General features: G+C 37.7%; 1 protein-coding gene across 1 annotated transcript; it reads right to left on the minus strand.

The window, feature by feature from the left end:
* Positions 1-584: 584 nt before the first annotated feature.
* Positions 585-2,669, minus strand: LOC147632813 (uncharacterized). The gene is made up of 2 exons (XM_086807694.1): positions 1,849-2,669; positions 585-952 (listed from the first exon to the last, which is right to left on the minus strand). The coding sequence occupies exons 1-2, from the start codon at positions 2,433-2,435 to the stop codon at positions 844-846; spliced, it is 696 nt and encodes a 231-aa protein (XP_086663820.1). The 5' UTR covers positions 2,436-2,669; the 3' UTR covers positions 585-843.
* Positions 2,670-19,667: the final 16,998 nt, after the last annotated feature.

The raw sequence follows: 19,667 nt of genomic DNA on the forward strand, positions 1-19,667 counted from the left end.
TGTAGAGAGGGAATAGTTCTTTTCTGGAACCTTGGTTGGTCGTAGCAATGCGCGGGTGCAATACTAGTATTAATCATGGACAACTTTGGGACAAGAAGAGGAGAGAAAAGAGAGATCCTATAACGTGGAGCAATCAGCTGGCTAATTACAATGAGTCCCCCAAAAAACATTCAAACGCTTCATTGCTGGGGCCGCTTCGCCTCCCTTTTACATACCTGAGCAACGCGTTCATTGAGGACTAGTCTACAATGCCTTGTGGAAAACTTGCCACGTGGTAGCTTTTCATATATATATATATATATAACGAGACAGATCAGCGAGAAGGGGGATGCTCTACGAAGATAGAGAGAGGGATCGCAGATCCGATGGGTAGAGAGAGAAAGAGAGAGGAGGTATTAACGTCGGTAGGGAATATACGACCAACGGTGGAGAGAGAGAGAGAGGATCTCTCTCTACGAAGAGATCCTCCCTCTCTCCCTTCGTCTCCTCTCTCTCTCTCTCTCTATTTATCCCCATCTGCTGCAACGGTTAATCGTTTTCTTTAAAGAGAATTTGCAGAGCATAAATGGAAGATGAACGAATTTGACAAAGCCACATTCTTTTAATTTTTTTTTTTGGGGGAAAAATGGACAAGGATTGAAAGTGTTCCTGGTACTCACAGCTGCAAATATTGCTGTATAACAGGAGTGCATGCCCAAGCTGGCTAATTGATGTATTTATATAATATATAGAAAAAGATGAGAAGTGAGAGTAACAGATAAATGGTGATGAAGATGATGATGACAACATAGACACTGTGGCAGTGCCTCCTACACCCTGAGACGCCAAAGGGTACCCCCCCACCTAAGCTGCAACCGCAGAGACTGCTTTCCTACTGCTCATCGAGTCCTGCTGCTCGTCACACAAAATTTGCCGCCCACGACACTCTTCTGTGCAAAATGCTGCATCTCCTCTGTCCATAATAGGTCAAAGATCTAATATTGAGTATTCCTTGACATCAACCATTAACAATCAGCTCAATTCAGGAAAAACTAAGGTTAGCATTCAGCTTAAATTATCAATTCAAGATGGTGTTTGACATCAATTTGTACATTATAGCTTGTAATTTTAGCTGTTTCTTGACATCAATTAACACTTAGCTTGTAATATTACAGTTTACTTGATATCAATTAACACTTGGCTTGTAATATTACAGTTTACTTGACATCAATTTAACACCTGACTTGTAATGTTAGACATACATTAACATCCTTAGCTTGTAATATTAAGCATTGCTTGACATGGATCAACACACACACACACACTTGTGATAGTAGTTAAATATTGACATGGAGCAACACACACACTTGTGATAGTAGTTAAATGTTGCCTTTGACATCAATTACAGGCCTGTGCATGCAACTAACTGGGTGAATGCATGAATCTGTATGCATAATCCACACAGAGGAATCTTAAAATGGGCCTGAGAAAGCCATAGAAACAGAAAGTCTTGCACATGACCCCTGTCAGATAAAGAGATGTGTAGAGCTCCCAGTACAACACATGAAGCGATACAAGAAGAGATAAATTTCAGAAGGGATGATTCTTAGCACACATATATGTGCAAGGGGATGGACTGCATATTAAATAAAAGCATTATGCACCTCTAACTAGGATAAAAGACACAGATATTAAGCTTATTAACTAACCTAGAATGGGTAAAGTTCTTCTTATGCTGACTAATTGGATGGCCCTTCAGCAAGAGCATAGAAGTTTGAGGCTTCAACATGACAAAAATGCTGAAAGGTACTCAGCTAGAGCTGTACCCAAACAAGAAGGAGATTTTTATGCATTTGAGAAGCAATATACCTGTACATGTAGATATCTCGCCCCGACTGAAGACGCCTCTTGCAGTAGAAACAAGCCTGCAGGAATGACCCGGCCGCCTCTTGCTTTCCAGGATGAGAAAGAGGCCTCATGTGGGGACCCCATTTGATGGCTTGAGGATGCACATGTGCCAGTTTCTGTATCGATTCGCTTTGCGCCGGAGCAGCCGGTTTTCGTTGGATCTCTTCATGGATGCAGGCATCCACATTCATCTGCATGGGTGTTCTTTCCTCATCATCCATGTTCATGGATGTGTGGAAGACATGAGCTATTTTCATGGATGTGCTGAAAGCATCATCCATCTTTATGGCTGTAACATTATCATCATCAGTCTGCTGCTGCAACTGGGCGAGCTTACCTTTGAGAGATGGGCTTCCAGCTTCTTGCAGGCTCGCAGTCTGCTTTGCAGTCGATGCAGCAGAGCTTGTAGAGCTTTTTGGTCGATTATTGGCAGGTACAGCTGATGAAGGTGAAACTTGGAGTAGTTCCTCCATGACTCGTGTATGCGGAGGTAGTCTAAACTGTGACATGCTAGTGGTCCGCTGAATCTGAGGCCGTTTCCCAAGCATTTTAACGGAAAATTAGCCTGCTAATCTATCTTATAAACCAGCTGTGAAGAAAAGGAAAGGCTGATCTCTTAAAGCACTTCTAAGCTAGGAGAATCAAGCTTCACCTCTAATGGCAGTTCTGTGGGCGAATTAGGGCAAAAACGGCTAATAATTGAGAGTAAAGTTGTGAAAAGAAAGGCTGAGGAGGGCGAGAAGGTCATGCATGGGAGGTTGAAGTGCCATGCAAGCGCCCATTCCAAGTCTCGGAACTGTGGGCGCTGCAGAAAAATACCCAGGTTTCACTTCAGAAGAAGAATTTAAAGGCAACCCCCCATGTTGAACAGAGCGTGAGGAAAGTTAACCAACGACACAGGTTGATGGTGATTTCTTCTTCTTCCTTTTTTTTTCCCCCAAAAAGAAGTTCTAAATCAAAAAATAAAAGGTGGGTGTGTGAAAGCTGCACGTGTCCAAATCACTTGTCCTTACTTTGTGGGTCCTCCCTTCATACTTTGTTCCCACCAATAATTGTGGCTCCTAGCTTCCTATAACCTACTTGTAATTTTTTTATTTTTTCCATTATTGTAGGTCAGGGTTACTCAAAAATTGTGTTAAAGAGAGAGGGTGGTTGTGTCAATAACTAGAAAACCCCTTCGCCCCATCAAGGGTTTGTTAGGGTATTTACTAGATACCATGGATGGCTCATGGAGTGCAACATTGTTGCCCATTATGATGACTCAAGGACCATGGAGGTTTTCTGTGTTCTCGCTCGCAAGTGTGTGAAGATCATTAGATGTGCGTCAAGCAACCCCAACTCACAATCCTGAAGCCTTTCAATGATGTATGGCAAGCAAGCACTTATCGACACTGCCTTCATTGCATGGAAGTTGAAGGAAGAAGGAGAGGGGGGGGGGTGGCGTGGTGGGGGGGGGGGGGGGGACATCTGGAAAGTGCAAAATTGATCCACATTTTTCGACTTGACTTGACACTTCATCACCTTGCATTGGCCCTAAAGCTAGATGTGATGGTAAGCCTTCATGTTTCGTGATATATAACTTTTTCTACACAAAATGTAGACCTCCACTCTTACAACATTGCTCACACATAATCATACATGGTATACAACTTTTCTACAGAAAATGTAGACCTCCACTCTTACAACTTTGCTCACACATAATCACACATTCACTATGATACTTCACACCTTTTGTTTAAAAGATGCTTCACACCTTTATCAAACCTTTACTTTCTCAAAAGTTCCAAGGTCATTGGGCAACTAGTCACTTTAAGTCACATAAAGAACTACATAATGCATACTTCAAAATGCACTTTCTTACCCACTTTAATGATTCCATCAGCACGTCCTCAACCACCAATAAAAAATATCCTATTGATTTGTACTTATCATTTTAATTCTCTCAATGTTCACTATTTTTACTATGTACGCATTATTTTAATTCTCTCAATGTTTACTATCCTATTGATTTGTATGCATTATTTTAATTTTCTCAATGTTTACTATGTCAAGTTATGAAGCGGTCAAAAGGTTGCTTTCCATCACCATGCCTTCCTTGTGAATTTGCACATTTTGGGGCACCTCAAACTTAGATGTCCACATTGGTATTTTTGCTTATTGTATTATTGTAAAGTGACCAAAGGGTCTGTTTCTTCATGCATGCAAATGTTGTGTGTGTACCTCAATATGTTCCATAATTAGTGACTTGTTTATGTAAGAAATAAAAACACCAATTCACAACTTAGACAATGACTTACTTGAAATTACAATCTCTATAAATAAATCCATGGGGTACAATTTCGAAATCGAAATAGCACATGGCTCCACATTCGAGAGTTTTCAGTAAATAAGGTTTTTGACATAAAAATTTAAGCCATATTGTGGTTTCCATTTTGATGCCATGGGTGAATCATGCGAAAGTGTAGGAAAAATCATTCATCTTGCTACACAAGTAACACAAAAATAAGCTAGAAACCTTTGATCCAATGCTACATTGCTTTCAAATTTGTATAAATGGGAACTCCAAAGATTGTGAACCTTTTAAATCCACAAATAGGCTTCATTTAACAGCTATCCAATTCTTACCGTTTGAGTGAGGAAACTATCCTATAAAAAAATGTGATTCCATTTGTATTACATTTCCCTTGATAACTCATATGTAATGGCTAATAGAGAGCCTCCAAATCAAGGAAAGTTGCTACCATTGTAAAGGCAGGCATGCCTTCGAAATATGTAAATGGTAGAGGCTCTCTATGCAAGATTTATGAGGATTTGGAGCATGTGCAAATATAATAAAGATTCCATGCCCCCCACCCCCAAAATAAAAATTAAAAAAAGGAAAAAGTACAAGTATATAGTGTATAATAAGGCATCAAGTGTCGTTCCTCCCCCCCCAAAAAGAAAAACAATCGACATCACACACCCCACTACTAGCACCCCCCTCTTTGAGCATGAGGAGATGGGGAAAGATTGCAAGTGCATACACACATATGTGTGCACATGCATACACGCATGCATATACAAACACTTGTCGGCATGCATACATGTGCACATACACACACAACAACCCCCCTTCCACACACACACACACACACACACACACACACACACACACACACATACACAAATGCAAATAGTGTTACATAGACACACACACGCACACACACATACCACACACACATGCACACACGCACACACACACACACACATACAAAAATGCAAATAGTGTTACATAGACACACACACGCACACACAAATACCACACACAAATGCAAACAATGTTACACACACACACACACACACATGCAAATAGTGTTACATAATCTCCATGAACTAGTTACATAGACACACACACACGCACACACAAATACCACACACAAATGCAAACAATGTTACACACACACACACACACACACACACACACACATGCAAATAGTGTTACATAATCTCCATGAACTAGCTATATTAATGTATGATTATTACTTTGATGGTCATGTAAGGTGTAGCAAGGATTAGTAGTTGGCTATTTTGAGGGCTACTTATTAGTATTTTTTGGAATTGAGGTTACACACACACACACACAGATGCGAATAGTGTCAAAACGTGTGGCAACATCTTCAAGCCATATTTTTGTACCACATAATGCACTTTATGTAAAATAATTATGAAAATCCTTTGAGCTTATGACATGTATAATGTCATAAGATAGTCAAACAATGAACTTACGACTTGTGTAATGTCATAAGATAGTCAAACAATGAACTTACGACTTGTGTAATGTCAAAAGATAGTCAAACACCAAGCTTATGACATGTGTAAAGCCAGTAATGTACATATAGACTAGAAAATTAGACAAGACTAACTTGTTGAACCCTCGGACATCATTTGGCCAGTTGTGCATTTTACAAATGAGTCTTGTATATAATACATTTAACTAATGAGAAAAGACATAATCTCATTCTCACAATTAAGTTAGAGTCTTCTTGCTCTTGTGATTAAAGGTACTTATATGCTTTCTGTTCTTCTTTTTTGCTGCATGTATGCTCAGGGATTGTGTGGGTGAATGATGGTGTTCATGTATTTCTCTTCTCCCTCTCTCCTTCTCTTGTCTACTCTCTCATGCTCTCACTTACTATGGCATTGAAGTAGAGGTTGAGCTTTCCATAGTTGTCTCTCTCTTTGCTCTCCACCCATTTGCAAAGCTCCTTTATGGTTGACAACAAAGGAGAAAAAGTTGAGGACCCTAGCTTTGTTAGTATCAAAGCCCACCTCTCATCATGTATCTCATGTCTATCTTTAGTGCACATTTATAAAGGTATGCATTCTCCGTCAGACATTCTTGCACTGCAATCCTTAAGCTCGGAACTAGGTATTCCATAGGCATTACTGCCTCAACACCATAAGCTAGATGGAAGGGAGTGTATCCTGTCACTACCTTATATGATGTTCGATATGCCCATAGGGCTACTGCCACCTTATGCTCCCAGCCCGTTCGACTTGCTTCCAAGGTTTTCATCAAGATAGTATGCAAAATTTTGTTTGTACTCTCTGCTTGACCATTAGCTTGTGGATAATAAGGTGATAATTTATGATGGATTACTAAGAATCCAACAAGTAAATGATCAATCACCTCATTAATGAAATGTGAGCCGCGATCACTAACTAATTCTAATGGGCAACCGAATCTTGTGATAATTTGCTCATATAAGAATTTTGTTGTTGTGCGTGCATCAACTTGCTTCGAGGCTCTGGCTTTTGCCCATTTGGTGAAATAGTCCATGGCCATGATCACATATCAGGCTTGTGATAATTGTGCCACTGGACTAATAGGTCCAACAAAATCTACCCCCCATTTCTTGAAGGATTGTCTTACAATACTGGGGGTGAGCGGCATCTTGTCCCTTTGTTGTGGGATAAAAAGAAACTGACATTCCTCGCACCTTTTGACCAATTCTATGGCATCCCCGAACAACATAGGCCACCATAATCTTGCTTGAAGTACCTTGGTGAGTCGTAATCTCTCATGAAAAATGTCCTCCTGCTATTCCTGAATGAGCTTCATCTAGGGTGTTCCCTATGCAGAAAACCATAAGCTAGATAATCCGATATCTCCTCGCTCCATTTGGGTACCATGTCCAATTTGAACAAACAAGCATCAGGGAGGTCATCATCTACACTAGTTACTGGTTCCCCATTTGTAATTCTTCACATATGATTGGCTAACACATGATGTGTCCCTTTTCTTACCATAAATGTAAAGCCGAATTCCAATAGTTATAGTAACCAGCGTGTGAATCTTCCTGTGGTGCAAGGTGAAGAATACGAATTTGTTGGCCAATAGGTAATGTTAATACTTCTTGACAGCGTAAACCATGGCCTGTGGTGGTGTAATTCACATCTGCATCATTTAATTGATACTAGCAAAGCAAATTGGATAGTCCAATTTGAACTCACCGGGCTAGGCTAGTACGCATCTAATCCAAGAGGGAACTCGATGCATCCACCTAAAGGAAGAGCAATAGAATACAACTATCATAGGGCACTTACCAATGCTTCGAACTTGAGTCCTTTGAGGCCTCCAAGCTCACTTGTTAAGCTCCAAACCTCCAAGCTCCACACCCACGTTGTCACCGTAGAGTCGCTCACACCGTCGCATAAGGCAATCACTCTCTCTCACTCTCCCACACAAGCATGAATCATACAAGCATAGAAGAGGCTCAAATGCTAGAATGCTCTCTCTCAATCTCTCTCAAGACACAAAAAAGAGCTCTCAATAGCACCTTGGGCGGCCAATATCTCATAATGTACAATTTTATAGTGCCTTTTCATGACACTTATTAATGTCCTCAATTAGAGGAGCATATTTGTTAATCCAAAATGGGATTAATAGTACAACAGGGACTTATAGAATGAGGACATCACATGGCCTCTAGTAAAAAGGCATATGATTCAGCATTATTGCCCGCCAGAATATCACATGGAGAAAATGAATGAATTTTTAAACTTGGAACAGATAGCACTTATTACTGTTGCAGAATATCATGATAAATTTTGGGACTTGTAGATATATTCACCCTCTTTAAGAGAAAAGGAAAGAGATTCTCAATTTGTGAATGGCTTAAACAAGAAAATTAAATTTTTAGTTAAGGAGGGTAATAAGCCAACTACAGTCCAAGATACTATGTTGCATGCCATGAACATATGAACAGATGGGAAAGAATGAAGAAAGATTTGAAAATAAAAGAAAGAGATCAAATCCATTTTATGATGAGAAGGAAAATTCTATGCAAAATAAGAGAATGCAAACTGGCAAGAAGAAGAATGGTAATCACCCTTTCACATATTTTTCCCTAGAGATGGTAGAAAAGGCGCGATGTGAAGGCCTATGTTTTCATTGTTTACAAAAGAGTCATAGAACTTATGAGTGCAAAAACAAAACCAGCATCACATGAGGAACATGAGGGATTAATTACAAGAGATTAGAAAACAAGGAAAAATGTACAGGAGAATGTACGTGGATTTTCAAGTAATGACAACGCTCATGGAGCAAGAGAAAAATCTGTTACAACTATGGTCGAGGAGATTGAAGAATATGCACATGTCAATGCTGCTATTCAAGTAAGGCTGAAAACTAAGCTTCAATTATCAAAATTCCTATCAAGATTGTGAATAGTGTTTTTCAAGTGTTGATTGACTCAGGAAGCACCCATAGTTTTCTATCACCCCACGTGACAAAATAGTTAGGAATAATTGAATTTTATCAAAAGAAGCTTATGGTAGAGCTTGCTTGGCGAAAGCAACAGACATGTAAGGATTATGTCAAGAATATGCCTTTCGTCATAGGTGATCTCAAGTCAAAAGCAGATTTTCATGTGTTGCCTAGTATGATGCCATTTTAGGGATGGATTGGTTAGTGCCGAGAAAGGCTAGAATATTGTGTCATGAGAAGTGGGTTTGCATGATTGGAGATGATGGTAAAGATTATTGCTTATAGGGTCAAAGATGTGATGTAGAATTTAGAATGATGTCTACTATACAGTTTGTTAAAGTAGCAAGAAAAGGTTGTCATGTATATGCCATGGAATTGCTGACAAAAAGTCTTAAGGAACAGAAAAAGGGAGAGGATCATCCTATGCTTCAAGAATTTTAGAATTTGTTTTCCGATGATTTGACTGAATTACTTCAAGATAATGTTTTTATAAGGGATTTCTATCTCTATTGTTTTCGTGCATGATAATCTATCATTTCTCCTGGGCTGTTGTTTTTGGCTTCTTCCAAAGCCTTGAGGTGATTTCTATGCAGGATAGAGAGAGAGTTTTAAGATTCTCGTCGACCGTCCTTAGACAGGGAACGTCAGACAGAGAACGCAATTTATGCCCTCTAGGAGCCATGTGGTAGAACCCAGAGAGGAAGAGATTTAGAAGAGGCATACCCGGGATAGCCGTGACGTCCAGCGTGGTGTTTGGGTGGACAGACATCGGAGAAAAGCCCTAGATTTGCTAGATTTTTTTGTTGGTGATTCTCTCTCTGATTTTGAGATTTTGTATTAGCGATTATAATGTTACTTTGGATTGTCAACGATTATGGTTTATTGAAAATCTCTTCATTTTCTGAAGTATGATGTGAACCATAATCTTTAAGAGAGGATAAGCCCCCTCAAAACCAAACATCCTTAATGCCTCTCAAAGTGATGGGCGAAATACCTTGTGTTCATTGCCATCACTACGTCCATCCCAATCCCCATTGTGCGTACAAGAGGCCTATTTTTCTATATTGCATACATTGCAAAGCCTTTGGTTATGACACACTCCAATGACCTAATTCACCTACAATTACCTCAAAACCTCAATCTCCTCTGCCGCAAACAAACAATTTCCAAAGGGTAGAAACTTCTCAGGAAGAAGTTAAGCAAATACTTTAGTGTTTCTATTGTCGTGGACTACATAAAGTGGCAGACTCCACAGTTTGGAATGCTTCCATGCCCACATTCATTGACACTTTGTAACCCATATGCGAACGATGTGGCATCGATCACATATTCCAAGATTGCCCAAGGCGAGTTGCTTCAATGCAACCTGTCTCATAGAGAATACAACTCTTAACATCTTGAATGTGCAAGACGGGCAATTGTCCATGGTACCCTTGAATGTATGCACTTACACGATTGCAAGCCAAGGCATGAGAAACAGTAAAAAAGAATGCAAAGGAACACACTTCGAAATGGGTAGAAGAACATGTTTTCAAGCAAAAACCACAAGAGGATGCAAAACCTTCTAAACCCAAGAAAAACAAGGGGCAACAACTTGTCAAAACCAAGGTAGAAATAAAGGACACGAAAAAGGAGCCTATGGAGAACCTAATCCCAAAAGAGCCAAAAGCTACACATGATGTGAATGCATCCACCTCCAAGGCTACCTCTCAAATCACAAAACCCACATGTGTGACACATGATTCAAAAGCCCGAAAGAAAGTTCGTTCTCATCACATCATGGGCAAACATAATGAAAACCTAGCGATCCAAGGAGAGTCAGAAGATCCAACAAGTTCTAGTACGTCACTTAAACAAGTTCTGATTCCTCCCTCAGTGCACCTCACAGGCCAATCAAGAAACTAGAACCAATAAGTAAGCTCAGAAGAGCATGCTAAGCATTGTTGAGTGTCATACAAGATCACCCATTGTGTGGTGATTGAACCTCATAATGTCAAACCTAAGAAAGCAACCAAAATACAAAAACTGGAGGAGTATTGCTTTCCCTTTCAAGAGGAAGACATACTCTTTACTGAAATAAACTCATCAAGCCAAGAAGAGTCATTAGATGAAGATTGCACGAATACTGTAGTTGAAAAAGCACTTGAGGAACTCGATGAATCCCTTATTATGAAAGTTAAGCAGTCTCTCAAATCCTCATTTGGAGGAGTGCTCTTCTTTCGTGGTGGGTGAGGCTAGCATAACTTCCACCCTTGCACCTTTAAAGGCTAACCATGTAATGTACCAAGCTATCAAAGAGCTACATGAAGCAGGATGGTAAGGATTCGCAAGTCTCCAAACAAACCTCAATTAAAGTGGTCAAAGGATCGAGTGTGCCACTGTACACATTGGGCACTCTTGAAAAAGTTGAGAGCCAAAAAGAGGATGAAAGTGAATGGGAATATGAAACCGAAATAGGAAATGCAGCTGAAATAGAAATAGAAACTTCCATGGTTTTGCTTTGAGGATTCTATCATAGTATGGTCAGATTTTCCTATGGGCAATGATGTTAAGCGTAAACGCGCATTAATTAGCCCTCGAGCTAATCATAACATCATGACAATAAACACTTAGGTGTCATTAGGACAATCTACAATCATCCCTAAAGACAATGGTCTTGCAAGAAGTGCCAATGGAGAAAACATTGAAGTTCCAAGATGCTTTAGCTATGCTACTCAAATAATCGGTGGAAATGTGGAATTTAGATTCCATGTTACCCAAACATTCACCTTGAACATTCTTGTAGGCATTGTGAAATTGCTATTATGGGAGGAAGAGACATTGGAGGAGATGGAACTTCCAACATATCTTACTAAGAATATCCCAAGAATTATGGTTGGATTGGAACTTTCTAATAAAATCACCACAATCCAAGCACGACTTTATTATTAGGCCAGCCGAACCAACCGACCTCTAGAGGGCTGAGAGCTCTCGAATTCTCCACCTAACCACACCACTACATGATCCTCTCATGCTATCCTCCTTCGATACCTTTTTTTTTGCTATTCTAGGCTACATGGCCACACTTAGTCAATTGCCCCTTAACTATGTGTCAACACTTCTCTAGTACGCACCACCACGTGTCCTCATGCTTTGGTCATGCTGACTCTCACTGAACCCCGCCCATGCTTTTTCTGAACGGTTGAGCTCTCTATCCTTCCAATTGACTAAACACTCATGTCGTACAAAGTGTCAAGTCCTTTTCTCTTGGAAATCCAAGACTTTTTTTGGTTCATGTGGTAAGGATGGGGGTTTGATAAGTTCTATTAGGATCTCTTGAGACTGACGAGATTATTGTCATCTCCCAATTTCTTTTTTAGTCTACTAACGTGAAAAACTGAATGAACAAATCTAACTTATAAGCAACACTCTCGGCTTTTTTAAGTGGACCACAGTACCTTGGAGATAACCCCCCCGTTTTCAAAGATTCGGTGTGTTCAGGAACCTTTAAAAACACTTTGTCACCTTCTTCAAAGATGATCTGTCTATGATCTTTGTCTGCATAATATTTAGTACAATCCTGTGCTCTCTTAACATTATCTTTTGTGATTTTCATCATCTCCTAGAGATCTTGAAGAAAATCTTTAACCTTTTGTATCTTTTCTTTCTCGTGTCCAATGGCCTGTCCAAATTCTCACTTGATGATATCCGGATCGCAAATTGATTTTCGTAAAGTACTTTGCCCCCTCGAGTTGATTAAATAACTCATATATTTGTGGTGGCAAAGGATACTTATTCTTAATTGTGATTGCATGCAAACCACGGTAGTACTTTGCCCCCTCGAGTTGATTAAATAACTCATATATTTGTGGTGGCAAAGGATACTTATTCTTAATTGTGATTGCATGCAAACCACGGTGGTGGCAAAGGATATTTATTCTTAATTGTGATTGCATGCAAACCACGGTAGTCTACGTATAGTCTCATAGACCCATCTTTTTTTTTTCACCAAAATAAAATTGGTGAAGCCCAAGGCGAAGTGCTTGGTTGAATGAATCTGCCTTTAAGGTAACTGTCATTCTACTTCTTGTGCTTTGTTAAAACTAAGCTGATAAAGAGGCTTACTTATTGGCTTTGAGCTAGGTATTATGTCGATTAGATGCTCAACATCTCGAACAAGTGGTAATCCTTCTCGTAATTCATTTGGAAACACATCTTTAAATTGTTGTAAGATTTGCTTTAAGGATTCATTAACCTTTATATTGTTAACATGCTTTGGTTGAAAAGAAGTTATGTAAACACTGTGCTCACTTAAACCACTTATGTTTTCACATGCAAAAAAATAAAAAAACATCATCAAGAATCATGTAACACAAAAAGAGATCTTCTACTTCATTAGCTTTTACAAGTCGATTGAGTTCCATAGAGCACAATGGGATATCACGAACTACTGTATTCCACACATCTTTATCATAACCATTAATCAAAGAAACCACATACTTATGGTCACTTGAACTTTTTGGCAACTTTAATTTCTTAACTAAAGTATAGTTCAAGAAATTGTGCATGGTACTATCATTAATTATAACTCATACCTTGTGACCATACATTCGAACCAACTCATATGGTCCAAATGTTGGCACCCACATCGATGACGTGACACAACACTCATGATTAGAATCAACATGGTAAACTTGAACCTCTTTAAACTTACGAGAAGTCTCTAGAGGGAGCATCTGAATAGTGTGCACTTGCTTTTCTTTACTTTGATCACCCTGATTCTTCTCATTCTTTTTAAGTTTAGGACACTGTAGTTTACTATGACCCTTTCCCATGTAGTGAAAACACAAAATTTATTTTTTAGCTCTTTCAAAATCCTCATGCTTCAGAAATCTATGTGGTCCCTTAGACTTCTTAGATTGGTTGTTCTTTTGGTTAAGTCCCTTCATCTTATTTTAACCTTGATGCTTGGAGTGAATCCAACCAAGTGTGACATGTGTGACGCATGTAAGAAACATGTGAGTTTGATTGTGAGGAGTGAGTTCGATTACCTCTAAGACACGTGTTAAGGTTCTATGAATTTGATCGTGAGTAAGTCTGATCAACTCTTTTAAATTAATGAGGGTGACCCTAGTTGGTTGTGAGAGAGTCCAACTAGCTGCGACGTGTGTGAGAGAGTCCAACTAGCTGCGACGCGTGTGAGACCTGTGGTATACTTTTGAATACGTGTGACACATATGAAAACATTATGAGTGAATCCAATGTACGAGTTTGATTGTGAGTAAATCCAATCAACTCTTTTGAATTAATGAGGGTGACCCTCGTTGTGAGTGAGTCCAACCAACTGTGACACATGTGAGACGTGTGGTATACTTTTGAATATGTGTGACGCATATGAAAACATTGTGAGTGAATCCAATGTACAAGTTTGATTGTGAGTGAATCCAATCAACTCTTTTGAATTAATGAGGGTGACCCTAGTTGGTTGTGAGTGAGTCCAACCACAACTGTGACACGTGTGAGACGTGTGGTATACTTTTGAATACGTGTGAGGCGTATGAAAACATTGTGAATGAATCCAATGTGTGAGTTTGATTGTGAGTGAGTCCGATCAACTCTAAGGCACATGTGATACGTGTGAGGATATGTGGGAGTGAATCCACTTAAATACATAATGACATACTTTGTGAATACGTGTGACGCGTATGAAAACATTGTGAGTGAATCTAATGTGGGAACAATTAATGTGTTTAATCACCCGTGTGTGTGCTAATAGTCACAATTGAGGGACTGTTATCTTCTCAACCGGGAGGACTATCATGCGAGATTTTTCAAAATATTTTATCATGGGAGTGAATCCAAATAATTATGTGTGATGCATGGTTATGTGTGAATCATGGTAGTGAATGATTTCCATTTGTTAGAATTATTCCAAAGTAATTATGATCTAACATTGTGGATTACATTGAGTATAGATCATGAGTTTGAGATGAACAAGGTGGACATTGGATGAGATTATCTAGCTGAGGACATGTGTGCTAAATATTTAATTTTATATGGTTTGGCCCATTGTACATATATTGGGCAAGGTTTATTTTTAATGAGATGCTTTAAAAGAATTGGACTAAGGTTTAATTTTGTATGGTTTGGCCCATTGTACATATATTGGGCAAGGTTTATTTTTGATGAGATGCTTTAAAAGAATTGGACTAAGGTTCAATTTTGTAAAAATCCCAATTTTGGTAAAGCCATGCTATTTATGGCTCCAAGGGCTAAATTTATTAATATGATTTAAATACCGCCGCGTGCGGGAGTGAAGCCACACACATCGGGGGGGGGGGGGGGGGGGGGGAGGGGAGGGGAGATTGCACCCAGTCTTGTGTTCTTTGATTCTTATGTTTTTTGATTTATGCTATGATGTTATGGGGTTAATTTCTTTTATTATTTAATTTATGGAATAATCTAATCTCCATGTACCATGGTCCTATAACAGTGGTATCAGAGCAAGACAAATTCAAGTATTGAATTTGAGTCATGGAGAGTTGAAGAAATATTCAAGAAATTGATTTTTTCTCAAAGGCTATTGGCTTGGAGCAAATTTGAAGGATTTTCAACAAATTCAAAACTGGAAGAGCCAGAATCTACACCAAGGGTACAAGGCTTAGAATCTACACCAAGGGTACAAGGCTTTGGATAAGGGCACAATTCATCCAAAAATCCAAGAGGTAAAGAAGAGAAGGTATGGAAGACCTTTGGGCAAAAGAAGGTATGGTTATGTGAATTTTGTGGACCATTAGATCAAGATTTGGATCAAGGGCTAGGAAGAAAGCCACCCTTTTAAAGAAAACTACCCTTTTTCTCCCAAAACCACCCTTCTTCTCTAAAAACCACCTTTCTCAATTCAAATCCTCTCCATAATCAATCCTTATGGATGAAATCAGCTCTTTGAGGAGATTCGGGCCTATTCTCAATATTGCTATGATCATCTCATAGAGAATTTCTATATTGGAGGGCTCATAAAATTTCTCCTCCTCTTCTCCAAAAATAACAGTGTGTTAGTGGCTTACTTTTTATTGAACAGCCAAGAACTATATATATATATATATATATATTTTCAATTGATTTTTTTTCCTCTCTCTCCAATTGAAGGGGACGACGACTTCATCCTCCCTTCCCTCCATGACTCGACAAGCCTAACGGACTGTTCCTTTTGCGCTCCAGCGCTACGCGCGTTGGCTTGGATGGGGGGTTTACATGCTTTGTTTGAAAAACCTTAATAAACTTAATATTAAAAGCTTTAAAACTTAGATCGTTATTATACATTATATATATATATAAATTCTCTCCTCTCCAAATTCAATGGCCGACAATGATTCACCACAATAAGGCCGCGGGGTAGTAAAATTTTAGATTTCACTTATTTATTTATTTTTTTATTATGAAAATTACGCCCTGAGCTAGTGGCCAAAATTATTTCATAAGCCATCCATAGCCGGTTTGGAGGAGAAGCTTTATAAAGGTGTAAGATTCCTCCCCCAGCCCCTCAAGATTCCCAATCTCTCCCTCTCTAATCATTCCCCTTGTCAGAATATTAACAGATCTTGTTTCTACCTATTTTGGCTTAGAGAGAGAAAATATTCTAGAGAGATATTATTCAATTTTTAGATATTTTTGGATGGAAAAATATCTCTTCTTATTAAAATAAATTCCCCCGAAACAGAAGTTCAAAAAGAAATTCATAAGGTGCATTAGAAATAAATTATAATCTGTTCAAAAGGCCTTAGTCTAAGGGTCTAGATTTCCTGAAAATTTTTAGATTAAGGTCCTGAGGGGCCAATTAGATTAATCCAAATGTAGGGAGGAGATAAATTGAAGAAATAAAGAAAATCTCCCCAAAAATGAGTAAATACTCATATAAGATGAAGAGTTGACTAAGGACAAGGTTATTAGTAAAAAAAGAAGAGATATTTAGAGGAAATGATGCATTTTTGACACCTCAGTGTGGGGGAATTCCCCTCATGAAGGAGGCGCCTATTTCATATGTGTGGTGGAGTTTTAAACTCTCAAATAATGAGATATTTCATCTCTCCTGTTTCAACAAAAAAAAAAAGGCTAAACTAACCTAGAATCAGTTTGATTGGTTAGAGGCTCACTTTTTCCTATAAATGGAATCCTCCCCCTTTGTAAAAGCTTAATAGTGTTTTATGCACTGTTACTCTACTCCTCCCCAGAGCCAAAATAATGAATTTATTGATAATTCATTAGTTTTTGACAATTTCCTCTTCAAAAGAATTGGTGGGCACTCTTGTTGCAAATAAGAGTAGATCCTTCAAACCATCAAGCCAAAGGAAAGCTCACAAAAATTCATGTAAGCTAGAAATCCTACTTTTTCTTTATTCCATTTAATGGTTTTCTAATTTTTGTTTTCTTTAAAATGAAAAATGATGTTATCCCTTGTTGGAAAGGCTTTCCCCCTCTCTTCATTCTTGAATTCAGCCTTTCTTTATCCTAGATATGTAATCAAATTGTTAGAATTACACTTTTCATATTGTTTCTCTTTAAAAAGTGGAATTTGATTAGTTTAGAATGTTTTAAACCATTTGGGATAATTTCTAAGTAACTTGAGAATGAAAAAATTTGAAAATGGTCAGCCATACAAAGGAGGTTATGGCAAAATTTTCTTAAATTTTGTGAAATAAGTTTTATCTTTTATTATTCAAAAAGAGTAATCCCTACCGTTTGTGTATTCTAAAAGTGTTATTTTCATTCTATGCATAGAAAAATGCATATTAAAATATTTTTATTATAAAAGTGTTATTTCCATTAGAATTAATTTCTATGCATAGAAAGATGCATATTGGAGAATTGTTTTTAATTATAAAAGTGTTACTTTCATCAAAATTAATTTTTATGCATAAAAGAGATTTTTTATTATAAAAGTGTTACTTTCATCAAAATTAATTTTTATGCATAAATAGATGCATAAAAGAATTTTTTTATTATAAAAGTGTTACTTTCATCAAAATTGATTTTTATGCATAAATAGATGCACAAAAGAATTTTTTTTATTATAAAAGTGTTACTTTCATTATAAAAGTGTTACTTTCATCAAAATTATTTTTTATGCATAAATAGATGCATAAAAGAATTTTTTTTAATTATAAAAGTGTGATTTTCATTAGAATTAATTTCTATGCATAGAAAGATGCATATTGGATTTTTTTATAAAAGTGTGATTTTCATTAGAATTAATTTCTATGCATAGAAAGATGCATACTGAAAATTCTTTTTATTATAAAAGTGTGTTTTCAATTGATTTTGATTTTATGCATAGAAAGATGCATAAAGGAATTTATTTTTATTTCAAAAGAGTTATTCTCATCATTGATTTTGATTTCATGCATAGAAAGATGCATAAAGGAATTTATTTTTATTTCAAAAGAGTAATTCTCATTGATTTTTATTTTATGCATAGAAATATGCATAAAGGAATTTATTTTTATTTCAAAAGAGTTATTCTCATTGATTTTGATTTTATGCATAGAAAGATGCATAAAGGAATTTATTTTTATTTCAAAAGAGTTATTCTCATTGATTTTGATTTTATGCATAGAAAGATGCATAAAAGAATTTATTTTCAAAAGAATTATTCTCATTAAATTTTATTTTATGCATAGAAAGATGCATAAAGGAATTAATTTTTATTTCGAAAGTGTTATTTTCCTTAAAATTGAATTTATGCATAAATAGATGTGTAAAATGATTTTTATAAAAGTGTTATTCCCACAGAAGTTGATTTTTATAAAAGAATGAATGGATGAATAGGTGTGATGTGAATCAGATAAATGTGAATGAATGGATGGATAGGTGTGATGTGAATCAGATAAATGTAAATGAATGGATGGATAGATGTGATGTGAATCAGATAAATGTGAATGAATGGATGGATGGATGTGAATTAGGATGTAAATGAATGATATGGGATGGATGTGGATGTATGTGAAAGGATGGATCTGGATGTATGTGAAAGGATAGATGTGGATGTATGTATGTGAAAGGATGGATATGAATGTATGTGAAAGGATAGATGTGGATGTGTATGTGATAAGTATGGATGTGGATGTATGTGAAAGGATAGATGTGGATGTGTATGTGATAAGTATGGATGTGGATGTATGTGAAAGAATATATGTGGATGTGAATGTGATGGATATGAACAAGAATAGAGGCGATGAGATGTGATGTAAATTGGGTAGATATGAATGATAAAGGATGTGAATGAATGATATGGGATGTGAATGAATGTGTTAGCATGTGAATCAGGATGTGAATGAATGTGATAACCTGTGAATCGAGATGTGACTGAATGATAAGGGATGTGAATGAATGTGATGGTATGTGAATCGGGATGAGAATGAATGGTATGGGATGTGAATGGATGTGATGTGATGTGAATCAGGATGTGAATGAATGAGATGTGATGTGATAAGATGCGATAAAAACTGGATAGATGTTAATGAATGTGATGAGATGAGATGAGATGTATGGGTAAATGCGAGTGAATGAGATCTGATGAGGTTAATTGAGGAAAGAAGTATTGAGATGGGATGTGATTGGATGAGAATGGGAATGCTTTTGAATGAATGTGGATTAAGTAATGTAGATTGATGTGGAAAGACGAGAGATTCGTTATAGAAATTGTATTTATGACGTGTTTTAAATGACTGTTTTATGTCAAGAATGCTGGGGAAGCATTTTGACCGTCTTGTGAATGAGGTCGTAGAGACCTAGCTGATAAAGTTACAACAGCTGCTGACGGAGAGTCAATGAAGGATGTCTCGCATAGCAAGGTCGGCCAAGATCTTGACTAGCCCCGATTCGATTTAAATGGTGAGCTTCCGATACGGTGGATGAGGGACCAAGGAAGCGGCCTATGAGTGAAGTGCTAGGTCTTGCGAAGGATCCTAGAGGGTGTTGACCATACAGTGCTCAGGCTCTGGGTCGCCGACGATACCCACACGTACATCATGGAAGATATTGGAACAAGGAGTAA

Source organism: Cibotium barometz, chromosome 13 (genome assembly GCF_041138505.1).
Source record: "Cibotium barometz isolate CiBa-2024 chromosome 13, ASM4113850v1, whole genome shotgun sequence".
Classification (NCBI taxonomy): Eukaryota; Viridiplantae; Streptophyta; class Polypodiopsida; order Cyatheales; family Cibotiaceae; genus Cibotium; species Cibotium barometz.